Source organism: Amia ocellicauda, chromosome 21 (genome assembly GCF_036373705.1).
Source record: "Amia ocellicauda isolate fAmiCal2 chromosome 21, fAmiCal2.hap1, whole genome shotgun sequence".
In the NCBI taxonomy this organism is placed as follows: Eukaryota; Metazoa; Chordata; class Actinopteri; order Amiiformes; family Amiidae; genus Amia; species Amia ocellicauda.
In genome coordinates this window covers 16112399-16136231 of record NC_089870.1, presented here as the reverse complement: position 1 = coordinate 16136231, position 23833 = coordinate 16112399, and the positions used below count along the sequence as shown (strand labels likewise).

Below are 23833 nucleotides of genomic sequence, written 5' to 3'. Positions count from 1 at the left end.
AAGTAGCTGTCTTAGGAACAGCCAAGCACCAGAAGTAGATGCATTAATATACCTCACCTCTTCCATCCTGCCAAACCAATATTTTATGTTATTTCTACTGATTATGAATGGTTTTAATAACGGTTAGGGTGTTGGATGGTTAAATAAAGGGGGGGATAAAAAGGACTATATTTGTGATCAAATTTAACTGTACATCAAACTGATAAAATTGTCTAATGATTGTTAAATCCTTACCGCATCTTAAATAATATTCGCTTTAAAAACAATGTATTAAACTAATGCAAGTAGAAAGATAAATCGATTAAGGTAAAGAAAGGCTACTCCACTAACAGTGTATTCATTTTAACCATATACATAATTTTCTGCAGCCTCTCAGATATTGCAGGGTGTTTTCCTAAAAGCAGTCGGTTGGTACAGGTTGTTGATAGAATAATGTGTAGTTCTACTGGATAGAACATGTGTGCTTTCTCCAACTTTCTTTAACCTTGCTCTGGAATACACATACAATTTTAGTTACTATGAAAACAACAATAAATAAATCAATGCAATATGCTCCGTGAAGCTTCATTATAGATTATAGCAATAGCTGCAACAGATTATTATCCCGGCATGGCTGGCAAATTTAGGATACAAGAAATTAGTCATTAGACTCATCGGCGATGGAGCCATAGTTGATAACATTCAGAAGCTTAATATTCTTTTCACATTTGATTAAAATCCATCTCTGTATTTAGATACTTGAAATCCCTTTTTATTAAAACATTAAAGATGTTATTAGTAAAACACAGTGCTCCGAGTCCTCCTGGCTCAGCACTACAGTAACATTTTACCTCCATGTCAAACCAAGAAGAATCTGTGCAGAAGCAATACATTCTTCTGGTTTGTCTCTTACAAATGCATTTTTCATCAGATGGTGATTTCCAGAGAGATTATTTTTGATTGATTGGAGTTTTTTTTTAGACTCCCCAGATTCTGACACCATTGTCCTGTGATAGTAGTTTAAATTCCGATTAAATGATGAATATATCCAAGAATGTATATTTAAAAAAAATAGATGTACTTGTTCTTTTATAGCATTTAACACAATTCACAGTTAGACATACGTAGAAGACAGTCATTTTCTCACCATCGATAATAAATATAAAGCTATGATGGCAATTCCTTTGGTAATGTGCAAATGTTATAAATGCAAACCATCCAACTCCACAATCCTTGACATCATGCACATCATGAACTCTTTTCAATTAAAAAGATTAGTGAAATTAAGATTGAGAAAAAAACTGTTTAATGTATGTACAGACAAAGATAATTATCGTACATAAATCAACGCACGCTACTGTATACAATGCAAATGCTGGTCACAGTCCCAGGTGTGCTGGCGTTTTTGCTGGCACCCCCCACCCCAGTACTTGATCCACGCGACCTGCTCTAGTGATATTTCAATAAAATCCCGTGGCTCGAGCCCTACAGTACAAGCCACATGATAAGCCATGTGGACCTATTCCTGTAACTTACCACTTTAAGACTGAAAGCTGCCACTAATAAAAAATAAATAAAAATAAAATAATGAAGTCTCTCAGACTTAACATATTTCATTCTAGCAACACTAATCTACTTGAAAGTAACGGTTTTAAGCCCATTTCTAGACAGTGGAAGAAACAGTTACCAAATACAAAAGCAATTTCTTAAAAGAGAAACAATGCACTCTAACCAAATGAGTAACCGTATGATCTCATTACAGAATTATGCTTCCAATGCAAAATTCCACAAATCTCTTCCTTTCACCCCTCCACCCCCTCCCATCAGCTCAAAGCGTATTCAATACTGAGTTTACACAAAACCACAAGTACAACTGCAGTCGAAAAACAAGTTAACCATGCTGGATAAAGGGAAAAGGAAGAAAGAAGGTTAATACAAGTAGCAGACAGCAAATTGATATTTTAAATCCAAGATCCTCATAAAATCCTCACGTATTGATTTTGTAACAGAAAATCGTAATAAGGAGACGTTAGGGAGTTGATGCTTTTTTGTGGTTCGTGGCATTGAACGCTATTGCTGGTTTTCAGTCCAGTACAATATGGCAGACGGCAGAGTGCAAATCAGTGCATTTTTACTACGCCATAAATCGGATACAGGAAATGCTAAAATTGCATGGTTTCAAATTTTAATCTTTCAATAATTTATTTTGAATATCCGTAAAACAAAGAATTTAAGTAAATCAAGCACTCCCATTTCAAGTCTGAAAACATTCCTCAGGAGCATGACTTGCTGTTGTTTATTCGATGAATGGGATTAAGGTTGAAGAACATGAATTCATTTCATTTTAGCTTTGACATGTCAATGATTTTTGTATTTACTGAAACAGGACAATATAGATTATAAAATAAAGCTCTTGATTTACAGCAGTAATTTGGGGCGCATGTAATTTAATAATGCTCCATTCCCTGATGTAGAAGCATTGTATTCAGTCTCTATTGTCAGTGTCTGATGCAGACTACCATCTTAAACAGCACCTTCCAATTGCAACTGTTTACTGAAAGCAAATTTAAAAAAGAATTCTTACAGCACAGATGAGAAACATACATGAGCGGCACACTGAAAAGAAGGATATTACACACATGTGCTTCCCATGTGCTCATTGGTCATGAAAAGCTGTATTTTGTACTGGAAGATGTTACGTAGCAGAAAAAAAAAAGACCATACATAATTTTGAGGCTCATATGATTATTCACATGAGCCACATGAGAATTCTATTTTTTTGTGTATTTTTTTATTGTTTTTTTCTTTTTTAAATGGTAAAATAAGCAACAGTGCTCACAGGTTACATAAAATACATACAAAGTATAAAAAAACGGAAACACTAACAATTTCATGGTACCGAAAGGAGTTCTGCAATGGACCGTGATTCTACCTTGAGCCTAACAAAACGATCCACTATTGTCTTAATTTTGTGTTTCAAGTGAAGAATCGCTGTAGGAGTATCCAGGGACTCAAAGTGTACAGATACAGATTTCAGGACCACTTCACATTCAAGATTTTGGGTCTGTTCTTCACAGCCAGCCAACCTTAAAGAAAAGGAAAGTACTGATTGAAACATGGTAAAAAATATAATCACGTGTAAACAAAGTGATTTCAAAAAGGCAACAAAAAATAAAAGCTTGCTATCGGATATTTTTCCTAATTTCTTAAGAAAATGCACTTAAAATATGTTTTACTATTAGTTATAGCAATCAGAAAAAGACCTTGAAGCCCTTTAAAATGGCCGAGGTACTTCTTCAAAGTCCTGCTATCCTCCTGTAACAGAGGTGCTGATTCGACAAGAATAACAGCTACTCTATATTTCACACGGGGGATTTCATTAAGTGTACTAATATTGATTCAAAACATTTTCCATGCAAATATCAAATATGATTAATTGATTATGCATTTTTGTAACGGTTGTATTACTTACACAAATATTTTTCTTAAATGATTTACTTTTTGCAGTGTGGATCTATAATCTTATTTCTAATGCTATGCTAATACTACGTATCAATTAAAAGAGGTTAGAAAGGAGCACAAAACTCACCTCTACTTTTGATTGGCTTTGCTGCAAAATGCTTTTTAAAAATACTTTGTACGATTGAGTGCTCTCTGAGCAAGTTGTCCGCTTTCATCCGTGATTTTCTCCCAATCTGTCTGTCCGACGACAAACCCAATAGCTCGCTTCCTGTCTGCATCTTTTTTCTCTTCAAGATCCGCCCACCTCACCTACAGCACAGGGGGGTGGGAAACAAATCACACGGGAATGTCATGAAGAGGCACTAGAGATGGACACAAGACAGACAGGAAAAACAAATAAAACAAGCACAGATACTGCAGTGACAGCGGAGTAGGACATAGTTTTAATTTTCTTATGGTTTAAGTCTTGGAACTGAAGCTCCACATGAATAAGATCGTCACACGTAAAAATAAGTTCACATTCAAATTTCTTGTGTGCAGTTTTCAAATTCACCTGAATTAAGTAACCCAGATCCACTTACGGTTTCTGCAAACGGGTAATTCGAAATAGTAGCTTGTCAAATTATATAGAAATCAGGTTACGCTTGGACTTCACCAATAACAAAGCTGCATTTTCAGGTTAAATGATTTGAGATAATGAATACGTCACCCTTTTCTTCCCTGGCTCCGACATGCGGGTGGCGTAGTCGTCTGGAAGCTGTAGGTAGTCTTCCATGCCTGCCGCGCTCTCCCAGTCCCGCTTCCTCTTCGAACTGCTCCTCAGCCCATCCAGCTTGTCTGTGAACACAAAGGATGTCCCTGGTTACCTTTCAGCCTCGCATCAGAGTGGCCTGTCCAAAGCAGTGGCTGTAGTCGGGGGCAGACGCACCATTTTTCCAAGAAACAAAAAAACACTTACTCTGGAAAAGCTGCTCCCTTTGGCTGCTGTAATACCCAGGCGGGGACATTTGAAAACTACTTTTCCATGGTTTACAATGTCAGTGCCTTTGGTCAAACAATGATAGGACTCAAATGTAACGCAATGACTTTTGCATTGTGTGTTACTTTGTGGCTTTAAGAGACGATTGGTCCTCCATTTTGAGGGGAAAATGGACAAGAAAGGCAGCGCAAGGTCGAATTTTTCTTCGATGATCGAAGAGCAGACTATTTAGTCTGGCGTTCCAGTCTCATACAATCACACCTGGCAATAATCAAATTAACTTTACTTACCATTTCTTTACACATTTCAGCGCTTTTAAAAACGCAATATTTACCGAGACGAAGGAGAAAACACACAAGATTTAGGCTTGTAGTGGAACATATTTAGAAATGTCAAGTTTCAGATTTATTATTTCTCTAAATGATTTTAAAAACATATTCTCGGTTGAACATGAAAAGGTGTTAAAATGGAATATGTTGCTGACACTTTTAAAAGTATTAAATAAAATCTCAATGCAGAAAAATAAAAGTAAACGGCAGTAAACAGTTTACATTAGAAGTCTATGGCTATTTATGAAATACAAGATATATCCCGAGATGATAATCTCAGTCACCTATGTCCCCATGTTGTGTGTTAAAGACAACAACTTTAACACATGTACACTTTTTATTTCTCCAGGACACAAAATCTAATAAAAATGAAAGGTTTCAAAAATCCTATGAGACATTTCATTACTTTTCATGTATATGAGTTTCAAAATACATTACTTGAACTGCAAGGGGTTCATGTACACAACAAAATACAATAAAATAAATCTGAATGAGCCAAATGTTCACAATGCTGAAATTACTTTAAATCAGATTTCTCACTTGCAACTAATTTAGCTTATATGTACGTGGATGTCTGTTATGTTTATACATAGTAAATACCCTCAGTTTATATCCCCTTCAATTAATGGACTTTGTAATTCAGACAACACTCACTGCTTTAGTATTAAGAAAACTTTATTAGTGAAAATACTTTTTAAAAGCTCCTGACTATTTGTCATTCTACTTCAAGCTGCCATTGAAACACCTACACTGAGCAGTTTGGCCCACATGGGTAAGAGATGTAATACTTTTATACCTCGGCTTCACTGTAGGCAGCACTGAGGGCATGGAAACACCCTCAAGCCACAGCTCAGCCTCCCATAAGTCTCTTTTAACAGTCATGTAATCCAGTGATAAATGCAAGTAGCCAGAATTCCTTTCAATGTAGGTTTACAGCCGTCCAACTCTAAGACGCACAGTATGCCCATATGAAAGTAACTGTGGTACTTCTCTCAAGAATACGATACATGCATTGTCAGTGTATTCCCCCAATACCACTGCAATTGAGCCCATATTGACAGTAATCGAAGTCCTCGCTATTTGTTTTAACCATAAAAGTTACATTACAACAGGGTCCTTTGTTTCTTCACTAATGGAATTTCAATTGTGAATTAAAATATTTTTGTGATTACAGTGCACGTATGTTATAACCAACTATTTCAGGTGAGAAAAATAGCCCAAACGCCAAAAGAGTTATGTATATTTAAATCAACACTGGTGGGTACAGTAAATAATGCAGTAATGCCAGTCGAGACAGGTTGTTGCATCAGGACTTTATCTCAAAGACAGCCAATCACAGCAATGCATTTGTTAATAATCAATGTTCACTCAGAATGGGTTACTATGTTTGTTTCGTGCTATGTTAATAAGGAAACCAAACTGATGAACGAGAAAAAACATGACAAACAAAATACCTACCAAGCTTTGCCTCAGAGGTGTCCATCTCCCATTTGCTTTTTGGAATGTAACCCTATATTTTATACAGAGAGAGACTCCAACAGTTAGATTTCAGCACAGACTGGAAGGGCTTGGAAACAGGAGGTGCCAAGGCTTAAAAATAGACAAGAGTTAACAAAATATTGTCAGCATAGAACACACTTATCAATTCAATCTTCCTGTGAACAGTAACAATACAATTGTACAGACTTTCGCATGCAGCAAGTGTAAACGAAATGGTGAAGAAATTTGTGAGAGCAGATTAATACATTACAATAGCAATACTCCTGGAAGTCCTTCAACTTTAGTTTACAAAGAGAAAAGAAAAAACATGAATACAAATCCTGTTTCCATTTAAAATGTCTGCTTCTCTTAAGCCTCTCTTACAGAACGGAATTTACTTTACAGAAGGAATATGTTTTTGATGACAAATGCTTACAACATGTTACAATATAAAAAAGGCAACAAAAATTTCACCTTTCCTTCATTATATACTGCATATTTATATTTCCTGGTTGCAAATAACAATAACAATGATATATAAAAATATAAAAACTAACAATAAAATGACTTTAAATCTTCCATATTTTATTTAATATTCAAAATAATTTACCTTCACTGAAATAAACATTTTGGATTACTGCCAAACCTTAATATTAATATCAGTGTCTATGAACTATTTATTTTAAAAGTTTTATTTTCATTCTAGTGCACCTGGTAATGCAGACATGGAAGAACTAATTTCTTGGTTTGTCCCACTTCAAATAATCTCCAGTCTATTTGTGTGTGTGTGTGTGTGTGTGTGTGTGTGTGTGTCACAAATATACCCACTATACTACTAATGAAATTGTGGCTTTAAGAAAACCTACTGAAATGGGATGTAAGCAGCATTAACACAATGCTTTAAAACACAACATAAAAAGGACATACTCTTGTCACAAGTAAGGACTTTCATAACTTTCAAGATATCTAGTGTGAAAGCAAAGTACATGTGAATTTAACAGAAGTGAAAATCAGTAGTTGAAGAGACAAGGAGATTTAGTAGCTTCACAAATTATACATCTTTAATTAAATCTACCTACAGTGAGGGAAAAAAAGTATTTGATCCCCTGCTGATTTTGTACGTTTGCCCACTGACAAAGAAATGATCAGTCTATAACTTTAATGGTAGGTGTATTTTAACAGTGAGAGACAGAATAACAACAAACAAATCCTGAAAAACGCATTTCAAAAAAGTTATAAATTGATTTGCATGTTAATGAGGGAAATAAGTTTTTGATCCCCTATCAATCAGCAAGATTTCTGGCTCCCAGGTGTCTTTTATACAGGTAACGAGCTGAGATTAGGAGCACTCTCTTAAAGGGGGTGCTCCTAATCTCAGCTCGTTACCTGTATAAAAGACACCTGTCCACAGAAGCAATCAATCAATCAGATTCCAAACTCTCCAACATGGCCAAGACCAAAGAGCTGTCCAAGGATGTCAGGGACAAGATTGTAGACCTACACAAGGCTGGAATGGGCTACAAGACCATCGCCAAGCAGCTTGGTGAGAAGGTGACAACAGTTGGTGCGGAAGAAACACAAAATAACTGCCAGTCTCCCTCGGTCTGGGGCTCCATGCAAGATCTCACCTCGTGGAGTTTCAATGATCATGAGAACGGTGAGGAATCAGCCCAGAACTACATGGGAGGATCTTGTACATGATCTCAAGGCAGCTGGGACCATAGTCACCAAGAAAACAATTGGTAACACACTACGCCGTGAAGGACTGAAATCCTGCAGCGCCCGCAAGGTCCCCCTGCTCAAGAAAGCACATGTACAGGCCCGTCTGAAGTTTGCCAATGAACATCTGAATGATTCAGAGGAGAACTGGGTGAAAGTGTTGTGGTCAGATGAGACCAAAATCGAGCTCTTTGGCATCAACTCAACTCGCCCTGTTTGGAGGAGGAGGAGGAATGACCCCAAGAACACCATCCCCACCGTCAAACATGGAGGTGGAAACATTATGCTTTTGGGGTGTTTTTCTGCTAAGGGGACAGGACAACTGCACCGCATCAAAGGGACGATGGACGGGGCCATGCACCGTCAAATCTTTGGTGAGAACCTCCTTCCCTCAGCCAGGGCATTGAAAATGGGTCGTGGATGGTATTCCAGCATGACAATGACCCAAAACACACAGCCAAGGCAACAAAGGAGTGGCTCAAGAAGAAGCACATTAAGGTCCTGAAGTGGCCTAGCCAGTCTCCAGACCTTAATCCCATAGAAAATCTGTGGAGGGAGCTGAAGGTTCAAGTTGCCAAACGTCAGCCTCGAAACCTTAGTGACTTGGAGAGGATCTGCAAAGAGGAGTGGGACAAAATCCCTCCTGAGATGTGTGCAAACCTGGTGGCCAACTACAAGAAACGTCTGACCTCTGTGATTGCCAACAAGGGTTTTGCCACCAAGTACTAAGTCGAAGGGGTCAAATACTTATTTCCCTCATTAACATGCAAATCAATTTATAACTTTTTTGAAATGCGTTTTTCTGGATTTTTTTGTTGTTATTCTGTCTCTCACTGTTAAAATACACCTACCATTAAAATTATAGACTGATCATTTCTTTGTCAGTGGGCAAACGTACAAAATCAGCAGGGGATCAAATACTTTTTTCCCCTCACTGTAAACTGCATATAACATTATGTATGCCCAAAAGCAAGCTTAAGGACTTATTTATAACCATAAAATTGTTAGGCCTTAATGCATAAGCACATTTTGATTGTTTATTGCAGAATTTAAAACAGTATGATCACAGTGCAAGTTCAACATTACCATCATGGCTGTCATCATGGATTAAATTAAGAAAACTATGCCATTTTAAACGTTTTAAATGCATGTCACAATGTTCACCTTTGGCCTATAGTAGTCTCCACTAAAATGTTAGATCTGTAATATTTAGGATAAAAAAAAAATATATATAGTACTTTTGTTGTAGTTTGTTGACGACGTTACATGGAGTTTCAGACACTTTTAAAATGTATAATCACATTCCGCACAAAACAGTGTACTAGGTGACTGATTAATACTAACATAGCTCTTAATTTAAGAACTGAATTGTGAATCAATTAAACGAAGCACAATGCACATATATGAAGATCTTTTTAATTTTAAGTACTAAGGTGATTCAAAGCTGACCAGTTACCCCCTAACAGCTAGAATTTACATAAAGGTTTGCAACTTTGAATCCATATTGCATAAGCAGTGTGTAGACAATGTGAAAGTAGAAATGTAAATAATAATTAGACAGATTGAAGTGGTTGCATTTTGTAATAATTTAAAAACATCACTGAAAATAAAATTTAAATTGCAAATCATACATGTCCTTCACAACAGCTATCCGTGAGCAGTGCTACGCAGTGCTGTGAACCACTGCCCTCCTACAGCAATGCTTTATGCATCACTACTGGAACTTAATTGAAAACCATGTCAGTGTTACTAGAACATAACACATGCAACTGAAGAACAATAGTCATTTTTTAAATGAAATTGAAACCCCAGTACCACAATTGTCCTATTTTTTTTTATTCTTTAAATAATGCTAAAGTTGACTACAGTTAGTCTCAAAAGTCCATATTAAAAGGAAGTTATTGGTCTCCTTAATTCAGATTTAAATCAGCTTTTTTGATCACTTCCAGACAAATCTCTTTACACACAGATTTTAATTAAACTTAAAATCAGTAGTGAGTTAATTTAATTCACGAATAAATAGTAAAATGGTGCATCACAAACAGCATCTTGCGGCATGTGTAATTCTAAATAACTTCACAGAAACAAATTGGAAAAATCAAACCTGTAAACACTGGAATATTCCTGAGTCTTGAGAACAATTTTAAATATCAGTTCACAGGTTACAGCAATATATTATATATGTGTGTGTGTGTGTGTGTGTGTGTGTATTAAATACATACACACACACACACACACACACACACATCAATTCTTCTGATGTAAACCATGAGTACACTATTACTTTTTTTGCATTTAATTCAAGTAAAATAGAGAGTATTATTATTATCAGTTATTTCGTTGTTTTGGATGTTGTAGATCAGGAAATAGTTGTATGGCAAATACAAGGTCTGAGCAAAATATTTGCTTTTAAACAGAATTATTACAACACATCACATTTTATTGCCAGCTAAGCTTTAGGCTGCACTTATCAATATAAACTCAATGGCTTCTTTGGTTAAAGTGAATATGAATTATTTTATAATACTGGAAACATTTTTCATCATGTAAAATAGATTTTATAGGTACATAAAATATATTAAAGAATGGACGTGACAATGAATTATGGATTTTTTGAATCCTTTGAAGGCTTTTAGGCAACCAGTCTTACTTATAGCTCACAAACCTGATCATGTTTTATCTGAAGCTCTCTAAGGGAAATAATCTTAAGAACTCAAAACAGAAAACCTGTTAGCTCCTTATATAATTAAAAACTATTTTGCAATAAATGCCTTTCTAGATATTCACACACACAAACTATAAATGTGGGTGTGTGTATGTATATATATATATATAATTACACACACACACACACACACACACACACACACACACACACACACACACACACACACACACACTTTACAGTTTATGTAGTAGTTTTCACAGAACTGAAAGGACTTTATTTTGGAATTGCCTTTTTTCTCTTTTATAAACTGATCAAATTTTAAATCTTAAAAAGCCCACTGCTTCAACCATAGTACAAACACAGGAGAGGGGAAGAAGGACACACTTCAACAGGGCTGCTGTACTGTAGGAAGGACAAACTCTGCTCTTGTTGATAACAAAGCAGACTCACAGGCACCGCAAACACCACTGGGATTGCCAGTCAAAGCCAGCGGACGTCACACAATTTACACAGCACCTCCAGGGTGGGCTTGTGTTGATGTCCTATAGGCACAGATTGAAACCCACCCTGTCTGCACTATATGGCTCTTCCTCTGCTGTGTGTGGGCTCTAACTGACTGAGCCACCCAAGGCAATCATCTCTTCTTCAGATTTTAACTGCTTTATGATTATGAGGGAAAACAGGTAGCATTGTTTTCTCCAGACATCTCTACTCATGCATTACACAAACATAATGAAAAGATCTATGTGGCTGAGTTTTTGAGATGGTAGAAATGAGTCAGATTTTCGAAGTATGTTACAGAAAGGTACTTTTGCACCTTCAATATTTTACTAAAAAACCTACCGACTTTCTGTGCAAAATTTGTAAAGATTTAAAAAGACATGCCGAGTTAAGTTTGAATCCTACCAGATCTCCTTCTTCCTCCTCCACGGTCTCTCTCTTCGGTTCTACTTTTGGCTCTTCTGCTGTTGGGTCAAAATCCTCCATCTCAACCTATAATGAAAGAGTATAAATCACTTGCAAGCATCCAAGCAGATTTCTCATTGTGTGTCAGTAACGCTGGCTTAGACTGGAATTTGTTGGAGAGAAAAATACTGCTATGATCATCGGCTGCATCTCCTACCTCTTCAATGGCAGCATCCTGCAGTAAGGACCGGATATCCAGTCGCACCATGTGGCGAGGGGCGGACTCCCAGTTACAGGCTATCTGTTGCACATATAGATACATTTCAAAGATTACAAATTATGACATTTAAACATGAAAAACAGATCTCATATTTATTTCTTAAAATTGTTTAGCTCTCAGGTAGTGGTGATTTGAATCTGATATATATATTTTTTTTCAATTACGATTTTAAAATGTTTAAAATGTATTACAAAGCCCCAGAAGAGTAAAGTGGGCATTGGACAGTAGTAGCAGTAAATTCATAGTAGTATAGTGTTTATACAAAAAAAAAAAAAAAAAAATTATAAGCGGCATTCAGCACTTAAAATAAATATTTGCATTTCACAGGTACAATCCATAATTTTTCACAATAACCACTTAAAATACATAAATAGGGTTTAAGCAAATTTAGCAAATGTTCTGTTAGACCTACATTTCAATTCCATTAATACATTTAACATTAGATCTAAGCATAGACCTAAACATACATTATTAAAATCATATACAATAATTACGAATATAATTTGTGTACCCACAGACCGAACAACTGTGTGAACAACACCTATCTTACGCTCCATAGTACACAACTCTCAAATTGCTTTAACTGGGCTGTTGATTTTGTTGTATGCAGTCACCAATGTAAATGAGTTGACTTGCCTCCACTGCTTTGACTACATTTTACTATTTATACTATATATTTGATTTGTGCACAACATGCCTTCATATATATATATATGCATGCAACAAAGTGAGTGGGGCATTCCCCCTTATACTTTTTATATTGGATTTGCATGCATTTTAAAAGCCCATGTGGGATTGCCTAAAGGTTGGCATTCAGCACAAAATCTGAAAACTCCCATGTCTGAAACAAACGCAATTTTCAAGGTGACTATGCAAAAGGATGCTAATGGAAAATATTCCACACAACGATTGCGGTCCTGAACTGTTCGCCTGCACCCTGACGCTCTCCTCTCTCCAGTCTGCCATTTTCACTTTACCATGGCAAAATGTAAACACTTCGTTCTCATTAAGAAATCAAAGCCTAAAAGGCGCATGAAGAAAACTGCGTGAATGCACGGCAAGAACACAAGAATTCAAATACAAAAATACCCTGTTGAATATTAAAATAATCTTTCAGAGGATTAGCATGCTATCAGATAAAAGGATTTCCAAAGTGCAACCAGCAGGCAATGGAATCACATTGAATACATACATTAAGTGATCTAATTAATCATTCTATTTTCAGTATCCTCACGTTTACAGTTTTAAATCGGTTCCATGACACCTATACAGCAGTTTAGACACGAGTGTTCCTTCCTCTCCACCTCTTATTCACTTCCTGTCTGATAATGGAGTTCGATACAGACCTTTGAAATGTCCTTCACTTTTCGGCCGTGGATGTTCCGTTTTGCACATATCTGGTTATCTGCAGAGATTTCAGCTAAGTAGACCTGGCAAATGCAAAATGTCCAAGATGTCAAGAAATGCAAACAGCTCAAAACTAACGAAAGATACAAAATGCAACAACTGAACTATAAGAATTATTAAGAGATTTTTCTGCCAGTAAAAAAACATGCTTACATGCGTGTAATCACAAATAACCCACCTCAAAACCTTTAGTCTTGGCTGCACTCCAGAACTGATCAAAGTATTTGACCCGATCGTTAATGGCATCGATGATAATGAAGGGGAAGAAGCCGTCGTCCAGGGTCTTGCGAAAGGTTTTAAGCATGCTGTTGCGATACGTGTCTTCCATCTCGGGCTCGTATTCGTACTCCAAAACCTAGACGCAGACAAGAGGCTCAGAGTTAAATGGAATACTCAGATGGTTCAATTTCATATCTGAATTGATTAAAATGTGTATGTGATTACTTATCACATACATGGGAGCATGTAGTGTCATCACCTAAGAAAGCCTGGTATCTAAATCAATAGTATGGATACTTTAAAAAGCTGCCACCTAAAAGTTATCAATCAGAAAAATTGTAAGCACCTACCTTTCTTTTAACGCGTTTTCCTGTGTCTGGATCCTTCTCAACCTTTTCTACCTCAGTCATAAAATAATCATCCAGCCCAAGAACTCTGGGGGGTGCTCCTCCAAATTCAACCTCCTTGTCCTGGAAAAAAATATACATATTCAAGTCAAACATTTCAAATTCTGATGTATAAAACCGGTATCAATCTAGGCAGTGTTTTGTTATGACTAGTAGTTTCTATAACTAGTTTCAATGTAGGTTGATCAGTCTGCACACTCACCCGAATGAGTTTTGCTACGTGGGTTTTCCCACTCCCTGGCAGTCCTCTCATAATGATGACGATCTAAAAAAAACATTAATAAAAATGCTTTGTGTTTCAGATACAGATTTTAGAGCACATACTTATATGAAAATATGTTCCTGATCAATCCAAAAAAGGGTCAAGAAAGCGAACGGAGTTACCCTCTCGGGGCGGCTCTCTCTGCCTGGGGGTTTAAGGATGTCGTCCACGTTTTTCGTGTCGGGTTTCTTTTCAACTCGTGGTTGGGCCGGAGGGTGGGGGGGTAAAGGCTGGGCTGGAACAGGGAGCCTCTCTTCAGGATAATTCCTCCTGTCATCTGCAAACAAATACAAACACCTTATTTTTCCTGGTCTGGCAGCTTCAGTTGCACAGAGAGAAACGGTACCAGAACAAAACAGAAACGAAAGCTGGGACGCTCAAGACTCACTTCCATAAGCGGGAGAGGGGTGATCGTAAGGTGGGCGATCAGACCCGCGCTCGTACGGTGGCCTCTCGTACCCGGGCCTGCTGAAGTGCTCTTTCATGTCCTTGTCTCTGCTGCCTCGGCCCTCGCGCTCTCTGTCTCTGCTGTCCCTTCCCTCTCTGTCCCGGTCTCTGTAGCTGCTTGAACGAGGAGGTGGGCCTGGGGGGAGCCTGCAAAGCATATAGAAAACAGTATATCCCTTAGACCCATTTGGGGATTTTAAAATCTAGTCATCTTGCATAGAAATTGGCAGGACATTGATGTTTTTGTGGAACAAACGTTTTTGAAGATTCAGGGTAAATTCATTAGATTAACTAGATTATCATATTTTGTACCTTTCATCCCTGGGATAGCGCTCCCTCTCATACCGTTCCCTCTCGTAATCCAGAGGAGGCTTTTCACGGTACAGCTCTCTCTCGCGGTCCCTCTCTCGCTCTCTGCCGTACTCCCGCCGCTCCAAATACGGGTCACCGCGTCTCTCGTAATACAGGTCTCTCTCATAGTGATCCCTGGGAATTGGTTCTAGCATAAGGCAAACAGTTGAAATATAAAAAATATAAATAATACAGTGGGTTTTTAGAAAACATAGCTCTAATGAACAACATTTCTGTTTAAAAAAAATATATGTATGATTTTTTTTTTTTTTTTTTTTAATCCTAATCTTCTCAAACTATATTCGAGCTCCTGACAAAATGTAGGTTTCAGTTTTAACAGATAGGTTAAATTAACAAAGGGTTAATAATGCATTTTTTTGGTGTCTCAAATAAGTCCTCTAATAACATCACAATTGCATCTCTACGTTTGTTGAAAGACGCATCCAGATTGTCACTTTGATTACCAATCCAAATCAGACTGTCATACTTAGTCTACAGTGACCTCTATTGAGCGTGCCAGAGAGATTGGATGCCTTGTTTATTCAGTGCATCTCCTAATCTTAGAACCAGAAGAGACTGGGGCATACCTTTCTCATAAGCCCTCTCTGTGGGCACCGGATCTGGTCTTAGGATGATCCTTTCACCATAAGAGATCTGCTCAACCTTAGATCCAGCATCTGAAAGTAAAAGTAAAAGATTTTGTTTTAATATCACATGCAAGAAATACTGGGGTGACTGATGTTCAATAAATTGTTTACGGAAATAAAAAATGTCAGCAATGACAATTTATGTATTGTGCTTTCACTGCAGAGTCGACATTATCAGGTGCACAGATCTCCTTCTCAGAAAAGCTGCCCTTACCAGGCATTCAACTTTCCTGCAATACTTAAATGACAGCTTCTGTTTTACTCACCATGCCCATGCCCATAATCCACAGTTTTGGGAATGAGAGTAGGTTTGACGAGTGTAGGAGTCGCCAGTGGTGTGACCTCTGGAATAGCAGCCTGTGACATCCTAAAGTTTGGCTCCATGCCTTGTGTGGTACTTCCAGTGTCCCAAACACGGTGTAGATTCTCATTACCCCAAGCATGCCCTGCACCTGCCACTGTACCTGCAGACGTCAGGCCAGCATCGGGCAGCAGGTTAGTCGCCTATGAAAGAAAATAAAATATTGTTTTTTTGTTTTGTTTTTTATCAATCTTTTATCAAAGATCCAACAAAGACAAAATCTGAGGAATATGAAAAAAATTAACAAGAAAGTGAGAACAAGAATATGGGAATATAAAATCATAAAGTGCATCACCCTACTGGTGCAACCTCAGTGTAACATCCTACTCTTACTCTACTCCAGTTACTTTGCCAGTGCAGTCACACAAGGCAACTCTTTAAATTCAGTATCGAATCATTAGTCTCTTACTGCATCATAACGCATAACCTGTGTCCAGTAATTTACCTGTAAGGCATCAGCCACTGCAGGGGGGATCTCCAATCCAAGTATCCCTGTTGCCATTACCTCTGACTGCACCACTGGCTCATTTTCTGGTTTGAAAAGCTCATTCAGAGCATGTTTCTTTTCCTGGAGTTCCCTGCACAGAGGAAGGGAAAAAAGACATACACTTAAAATTGCTACATTTCCTAAACTAGTATAAATGTTAAAAACAAATATAATCACCATTTATGAGTTTGAACTACTTAGAGCTTCTAAATTTGTACTAGTATTTTAGTTATATTGCAATCTAATTGTATCTACCTTATCATCTTGAGTTCCTGAGCAGCTTTAAGAATAATTTCATGTTGTCTTTGAGAAAGAGCCAGAATGCCCTTTCCAGTTCCAGTTCCATCATCCATCTGAGTTTCTGGGGGATTACCATGCGAAGCAGGAGGTTGTAGCTCCACAGGAGCTTCAAACGGAGGTCTCCGGTCATCGATCTCTGGCACGAATGTTCTCTCAGATAGAGGCTCCCTTTCCCACTCTGGTGGGTATTCCTGCTCTTCCCTCCTGTAAGGGGGCTCCTCTGGGTACTCACGGACACGCAGCTCCCCCCTTTCCTGTACACCCCGCTCGTACAAATAGTCCTGATCTCTTTCCTCAGGCCATCGGTCGTCCCTGAAGCGATCAGGTGGTGCTCGGGGAGGGTATGGAGGCTCCCAGCCATGATCCCCTGCTCCCCACTCATTCCTTGGGCGATGATAATCCGGTTCTCGTTCATAATCCCGGCTGTGGTAATCTGGGTGAGGTCTTCCATATTTTTCCACGTCTGGGACAAACTCTTGGTCATACTCCCTGAAATATGGCCCACGTGCAATGTCTCTCTCCATGGGCTCGTGAGGAGGTGGGGGCGGGCGACGAGAATCCCTTTCCATCATTTCATGAGGCAAAGGAGGTCGTCTGGAGTCTCTGTCCATTATCTCACGAGGCACAGGAGCACGCCTCGGTTCCCGGTCTAAAACATCATGTGGCACTGGAGGCCATCTGGGGTCTCGATCCATGACCTCATGATGGAAAGGAGGTCCCCTGGGATCCCTGTCTATGACTTCACGAGGCGGAGGAGGGCGTCTGGGTTCCCTTTCTATGACATCAGGGTACACAGGAGGCCCCCTGGGATCCCGTTCCATGACATCATGATGCAGAGGGGGTCCCCTAAGATCCCGTTCTATGATCTCGTGAGGTAGAGGGGGGCGCCTCGGACCACGGTGCATGTACTCATGAGGAGGAGGGAGGCGCCTGGGTGGCCTATCCATTGCATCATGGGGAAATGGGGGTGTGTGTCGGAATGGTGGCCTCTCTTCCCTCCAGTAGGGATCACCCTCTTCCCAGTAGTCAGGTCCTGGCTCCTCCCAGTGTCTCTCTCTACCAGGACCCTCCAGGGTGTCTCTGTCTAAAGGATGGTCTGGTCTTCCACAATCTTCATAATAATCTTTTTGGTAATGCTCCTCCTCCTCTCTGCCCCACCGCTCACCTTGGGGAGGTGGCAGTCTGCCATCAAGCCCCGCCCGCCTATCTATAGATGGATCCTGCCAATCATAGCCCTCCTCCTCTTGGTTCATTTCTATGCTGCCCTCCTGGAAAGGCGGCCTATAATCATATGGCTTGGGCTCAATACTCTCTGTGCGTAGATTGGATGCAACACTGGAATTGGGACCAAAAGCTTTTGGTCCACCAGGTGCTCCAGGATGACCTCGCCCACGTCCCCGGCCTCTCTCCTGTCCCCTTCCTCGCCCCATAGGAGCATGTACTTTCTGGTTGTCCCTGGGAGAGAAACCATGAGTTGGGTTAGAGGGTTCAGTTTTGGGGGGAATCTGTTCAGGAAGTTTCTCTTGTGTTTGAGGACCAGTGTTTATATCATTCTTGAGTTTTTCTTCACCCTGATTAAAGGAGTTTTTATGGGTGGCAGATTGTTTCTGTGGCTCAGCAGAAGTCTCTAACATAGGTACCTTGGATGTTTCTGAAGGCTGTGGTTTGTTAGCAACCTCTCCGCTAGGTTTACTAGGTTTATTTACTGGCCCTGGCCTATTCAAAGTAGTCTGAGGTATGGGATCACTTGGGACAAAGAATCCACACTCTGATTCCAAGAAATCATCCGTTACAGTTTCCTTAAGAGAGGAGTCTTGAGCAGGAGCTTGATTTTGAGTTGCAGGTTTAGGTAGTTCATGTGGGTCTTCAGGTTTGGAGCCCTTGTTGTTAGACGAGGTCCCACTTTGACTCTCCAGTGATTTATCTTCTTGGGCTTTAGAAGGCTCAGGTTTGGATGGTGGAGCAAACCCAGGTGGCTGTTGAGGCGCAGGGGGGCGTTCAAAACGAGATGGGGGGTTTGGCCTAGGAGGTGGCTCAAATCTTGATGGTGCTCCAAAACGCGATGTTTGGTTGGCTCTAGGTGGTTGATCAAATCTCATTGGTTGTTCAGCTCTGGGAGGAGGTTCGAATCGGGGTGGTGCATTAAACCTCTGCTGATGATGATGCTCAAACCTAGGAGCACCACGCCCCCTGGGACCATCAAACCTGTAATAAACAAATATTTTGAAAAGCAGGAACTTCCATTGCTACCACTTTCCCAAAGGAGCTCAATGCACCTGATGCACATGAAATATAATAAGTATGAGAAGAGCAATCACCACAAATTAACCACTTAGTGTGTTAAGAGCATGATTAAACTAAATTCAACATTTAACGTGCAATTACACACATCATAAACCAGTTTTCTCATCATAAAAGAAAAAGAAAATCCACAATCAAATCAAAAATGTTACATAGTCCTACCTTGGCCCTCTTGGGCCTTCAAAACTGGGTGCTGGGCTGGGAGTTGGCAACAGTGCAGACGGCCTCCCTCCTGAAACAGCTGGACCACTGGAGGTGTAAACCGCTGATGAAGCACCTGCAGCAGGAGGCATCGATTTCCCTGAGGCTGAGGCAGAGGGAGGTGGGGCTTCTGCAGTTGACGTTGTTGAGGGAGGTACATAGTGTGGGGCTGAATGGCCCTGTGCACCCTGCTGCCCTGATAAAAGAGGCCCTGTGGGTGGGGGACCCTGAGGTGGGGTACCCTGTGGCGGGGGGCCCTGCGGTCGGTGGCTCTGTGGCTGGGGGCCCGGTGGTGGAGGGCCCTGCGGGAGGGGACCCTTTGGTGGGTGGCTCTGTGGTGGGGGGCCACGCGGTGGGTGGCCCTGCGGTGGGTGGCTCTGTGGCGGAGGGCCATGCGGTGGGTGGCTCTGTGGCGGGGGGCCCCGCGGTGGGTGGCCTTGTGGTGGGGGGCCCCGCAGTGGGTGGCCCTGTGGCGGGGGGCCATGCGGCGGGGGGCCATGCGGTGGGGGGCCATGCGGTGGGGGACCATGTGCCACGGGGCCATGCGGCGGGGGACCCTTCGGAGGGGGGCCCTGGGGCGGGGGACCCAGTGGCGGAGGACCCTGCGGAGGGGGGCCCTGCGGAGGGGGGCCCTGCGGAGGGGGGCCCTGCGGAGGGGGGCCCTGTGGCAGTGGAGCTGAGGCAGATGGGGATTCCTTGTCTGAAGAGAGTAGTGTAGCAGAGGCTACTGATGTAGGTGGTGGCATCTGTGCGTCCGACACGGGATGGTGGTACTGCCCATACGGTGGCATCCCCATCATGCCACCTACGTAAGATGTGGCGGCATACTGGTGCTGCATGGTGCGAAGGGTCGTGACCCTTTCCTGCAGGTGTGCCGAAGTAGATTTCATCTGTTCCTGCCACTGCTTCCACTGACATTCATAATCCTGTAGCTGATCCTTATGGGGGTAACCCTGGAACTGCTCCTGCCACAGTTTAAACTGCCGATCCCACTCCTGGTACAGAGGAGCAAACTGCTGTTGCTGCATCTCGTAGTGTCTGAGCTGCATGTCCACCGGCATCGTCTGGGGTGGAAGGAAAATACAAGAGTCATGGTAGTTCTTGACATTCAGTTTCACGGAAGCAATCAGTGCCGACTCCCATGAAAACACAAACACAGATACATGAAAGCCTAATAATCCTAGCCAGTCATTTTTCCTGCATAATGCATAGACACAGGTTCAAAAGTGTTATAATACATTAAAAATACAAAATCTACATAAATTAAACTCTCGTATATGAAAAAAAAATGGAGTGTAGATTCACTTCAAAGGAGAATAAATCCTGCATGATTGCTGACAAAACTTGAATCAACCACAGCCTTCATGTTGTGCAAACTAATACAAATAAAATGTGCAAAATAAATAAGTAAATAAAGTAAAATGTTCATAGCTAAACTGAGAAAGTATTGCATGAAGCCAGGTCACCTGTAGATGTGCTGGCGGCTGTATGAACTGCTGGTACTGCTGCAGGATTTGCTGCAGCTGCGCATGCTGCTGCATCAGAGCCTGGTACTGGAAGCCTGCTCTCTGCTGCTGTGTCTGCTGCCACTGAGCTGCCGCGGCCTGCAGCTGCTGCAAACGGGCTGCTTCCTCGGGGTCCTCGGGGGACACGATAACGTTAGCCTACCATTTTAATTCAGAGAAATTAAAAGAGGTCAGAAACAGATTCATTTAAAAAGATTCTCAATTCAGTCGAGACTGATTGAAAACACTGCAACAAGAAATTACAAAATATTTTCCACCCTTAACATCACATATGTGGAGATATGTGGAATTATATCAAATGTGGGTTCCTTAAATGTCCTAGTGTATACTACATATATCACAGAGTAACACATTCAGTCAACACATACCAGTTCTTATTTTAAAAAGCGTGGTTGATAAATGTATTGATAGTATTGAGCCACAAAACACAAACACCTGAACTAAATAATCAGGCTGATTTAAAATAGCCTCGTTTGACTGACTGGGGCAACAGTAGCTGCCCTACCTTAGAGTCGTCGGGTGGGGGTGGAGGAGGGGGCTCTTCTTTGGGTGGTGGAGGTGGGGGTTCATTCTTGGGGGGCTCTACTGGTGGAGGGGGGGCACTTGTGGTCTGATTGTTGACAGGTGGGCGAGCTTCTTTCTGAAGCTTTTCTTTAGCCTTATCATTTTTCAATTTTTGTAGGCTCTGGAGGTGCTGCTTGTACCAATACTGCTGTTGCTCCTAAAGAAAAAAAAACATGGAGTGGTTTATCTTTAAGCTCCTAGGTCTTCAAATCTAACACGTTCCAAACCTATTTTTAAAGGGAATGTCAAAAGATGATGTATCAGATACAAAAATAAATGATCTGTTTCCCTCACACACACACATATATATATATATATATATATATATAGCGCCGTATTATTGGCTATATACACCGATCAGCCATAACATTCTGACCACCTGCCTAATATTGTGTAGGTCCCCCTTTTGCCACCAAAACAGCCCTGACCCGTCGAAGCATGGACTCCACTAGACCTCTGAAGGTGTGCTGTGGTATCTGGCACCAAGACGGTAGCAGCAGATCCTTTAAGTCCTGTAAGTTGCGAGGTGGGGCCTCCATGGATCGGACTTGTTTGTCCAGCACATCCCACAGATGCTCAATTGGATTGAGATCTGGGGAATTTGGAGGCCAAGTCAGCACCCTGAACTCGTGATTCATCAGAGCAGGCCACCTTCTTCCATTGCTCCATGGTCCAGTCCTGATGCTCACGTCGGCAGTGGACAGGGGTCAGCATGGGCACCCTGACTGGTCTGCGGCTACGCAGCCCCATACGCAACAAACTTCGATGCACTGTGTGTTCTGTCAGTGGTCATAATGTTATGGCTGATCGGTGTATATAGATAGATAGATAGACAGACAGATATTTCCTACCTGCTGTATTCATGGTGCACTCAATTTAGGAGATATGCATGCAACACAAATACAATTAGGAACACTGTTTTGCTTTTCAACCATCCAAAAAAAGTTTGTAAAATAATAGCAAGTAAATTCTTTCTGTTGTATCATGAAGAAATATTGTAAATCACGGGTTAGAATTTTGTCAAGGGCGAAGGAAAACTGAAACCGCCTATTTAAACGCAAATAAACTTTCTAAGTACAAATAGTTAATAACTGGTCATGTTCTACTGTCAAGATTTAAACAATCTTTATATTGCAGTAATTTGACAGCAACAGTAAAAACATGAAAATGAAATAAATAACTATAAGGCATCCAATGCATAGTTCTCAGCAATAAAGAATATGCATTATATACCCAACAGTCAACCATTTATCTCGTTCTTACACCTTATTAATCTCAATGTAACTTGTCCTGTCTCATTAAAAGTATTTTCGCAAATTGTATTTAATAAGGTTCACTTATGAAAAGAATGTAAAACAATATTCACTGTTAGTGTAACATTCACGCTGGGGCTGATATCAATAGCTTTCTTCTGTACCAACGCAAACCTGAATGCAACCACAACCACATTCATCACTGCTAACAAGTTCATGCTCTTGTGTTGGGTCGTGTGAGTATTTAAAAAATAATAACATGCACACCTGCAATGTCATGGAAGACACATCTGTTTTCTCCTCCGCAGGTTTGGCAGCACCGCTGTCCGGATTTTCCGATGAGTTTTCCCGTGTGTTGGCCTGCTGGGAAGCGCCGTTGGGACCCGGCGCCGGAGGACTGGGTTCAGTGGTCGGGTGCTGCGGAGCTGGCACTGGCAGCGGCGGCGTGTGGTGAGGCTGCTCAGGCGGTGCAATCGGCGGAACCCTCTGGTGCTGCGGCTGTTGGTAAGGGGCTGGAGCGGAAGGTCCCGGAAACCCGGTGCCACCACTTTGCCAGGCTCCCGGGGCAGAGCCACCGCTGTAAGGACTATTGTTGTGATGCAGGACAGACTGGAGCTGCTTTTGATGGAGTTGCTGCAATTGCTGCATTTGCTGCAGATGTTGCTCCCGCAGACTCGAGAAGTTGGACGAGGCCGGACCGGGTGCAGGGGCCGCAGGATAGCTCGCAGGTGGCGCATATCCCCCATACCCTGGTCCCGGCGGTGGGGGACCCCTCACAGGCGGCGGTTTCACTCCGTAGTGCTGTGGAGGAGGCGGCGGATGTTGATGACCACCGCCATACTTCCCCCAAGAGGGGTACATAGTGGCCGGTGTAGGCCCCTAAATGTGCATGTAATCTGGGCCTTAATATACAATAAGCCCTACTTTCTCCCCGTCCCTCTCCCTATATATGTGTATATATATATATATATATAAAGCTGGTTTAGAGAGCAGGCTGGGAAGATAACCGTTTACCGTGCTCTCGTTTCTAGACTTTCTTTCGCTTTTGTGAATCTCCATACAAATCCGTGTGCGCGGCTTCCTCTTTCTTGAGGGCTTTCCTTTTTTTCAGACGCTACGAAGACTGCGTGCTACGTCACGTCCACCCCGCTCCCACTGTTTCAAAACAAACTTTATTCATACTTCTCGTGTTTTTATTTGTACACCAAATGTGTGGCTTTATCTTGTACATTTTCTTCATGTTTTTATTTCGTTATTTACAAAGGAGAAATTAATAATTTGAAACAAAATAAAAGCAGT

The 23833-nt window shown here is 41.0% G+C and overlaps 1 protein-coding gene across 2 annotated transcripts; it reads right to left on the bottom strand.

The window, feature by feature from the left end:
• Positions 1-1268: 1268 nt before the first annotated feature.
• Positions 1269-23662, bottom strand: ylpm1 (YLP motif containing 1). Of its 2 annotated transcripts, none has more exons than XM_066694031.1 (21): positions 22802-23662; positions 21223-21438; positions 20658-20855; positions 19153-20255; positions 16645-18894; positions 16348-16480; positions 15808-16045; positions 15482-15571; positions 14856-15042; positions 14485-14690; positions 14219-14373; positions 14037-14099; positions 13778-13897; positions 13387-13563; positions 13148-13231; positions 11739-11822; positions 11522-11608; positions 6208-6259; positions 4151-4278; positions 3569-3750; positions 1269-3065 (listed from the first exon to the last, which is right to left on the bottom strand). In XM_066694031.1, exons 1-20 carry the CDS (start codon positions 23393-23395, stop codon positions 3604-3606), a joined length of 6312 nt encoding a protein of 2103 aa, XP_066550128.1. In that variant the 5' UTR covers positions 23396-23662; the 3' UTR covers positions 1269-3065; positions 3569-3603. The 2 variants fall into 2 exon arrangements, with proteins under 2 accessions (XP_066550128.1, XP_066550129.1); XM_066694032.1 differs by having other exon boundaries at positions 20658-20831.
• Between the last annotated feature and the right edge of the window lie 171 nt (positions 23663-23833).

Excerpts from the sequence above, each read along its gene's own strand:
- ylpm1 (XM_066694031.1), bottom strand. The coding sequence starts at position 23,395 with ATGTACCCCTCTTGGGGGAAGTATGGCGGTGGTCATCAACATCCGCCG. Across the intron at positions 15,043-15,481 it reads AGAGAGGGCTTATGAGAAAG|AACCAATTCCCAGGGATCAC; the intron begins GTATGCCCCAGT and ends GCCTTATGCTAG. Across the intron at positions 13,898-14,036 it reads ACGTAGCAAAACTCATTCGG|GACAAGGAGGTTGAATTTGG; the intron begins GTGAGTGTGCAG and ends ATTTTTTTCCAG.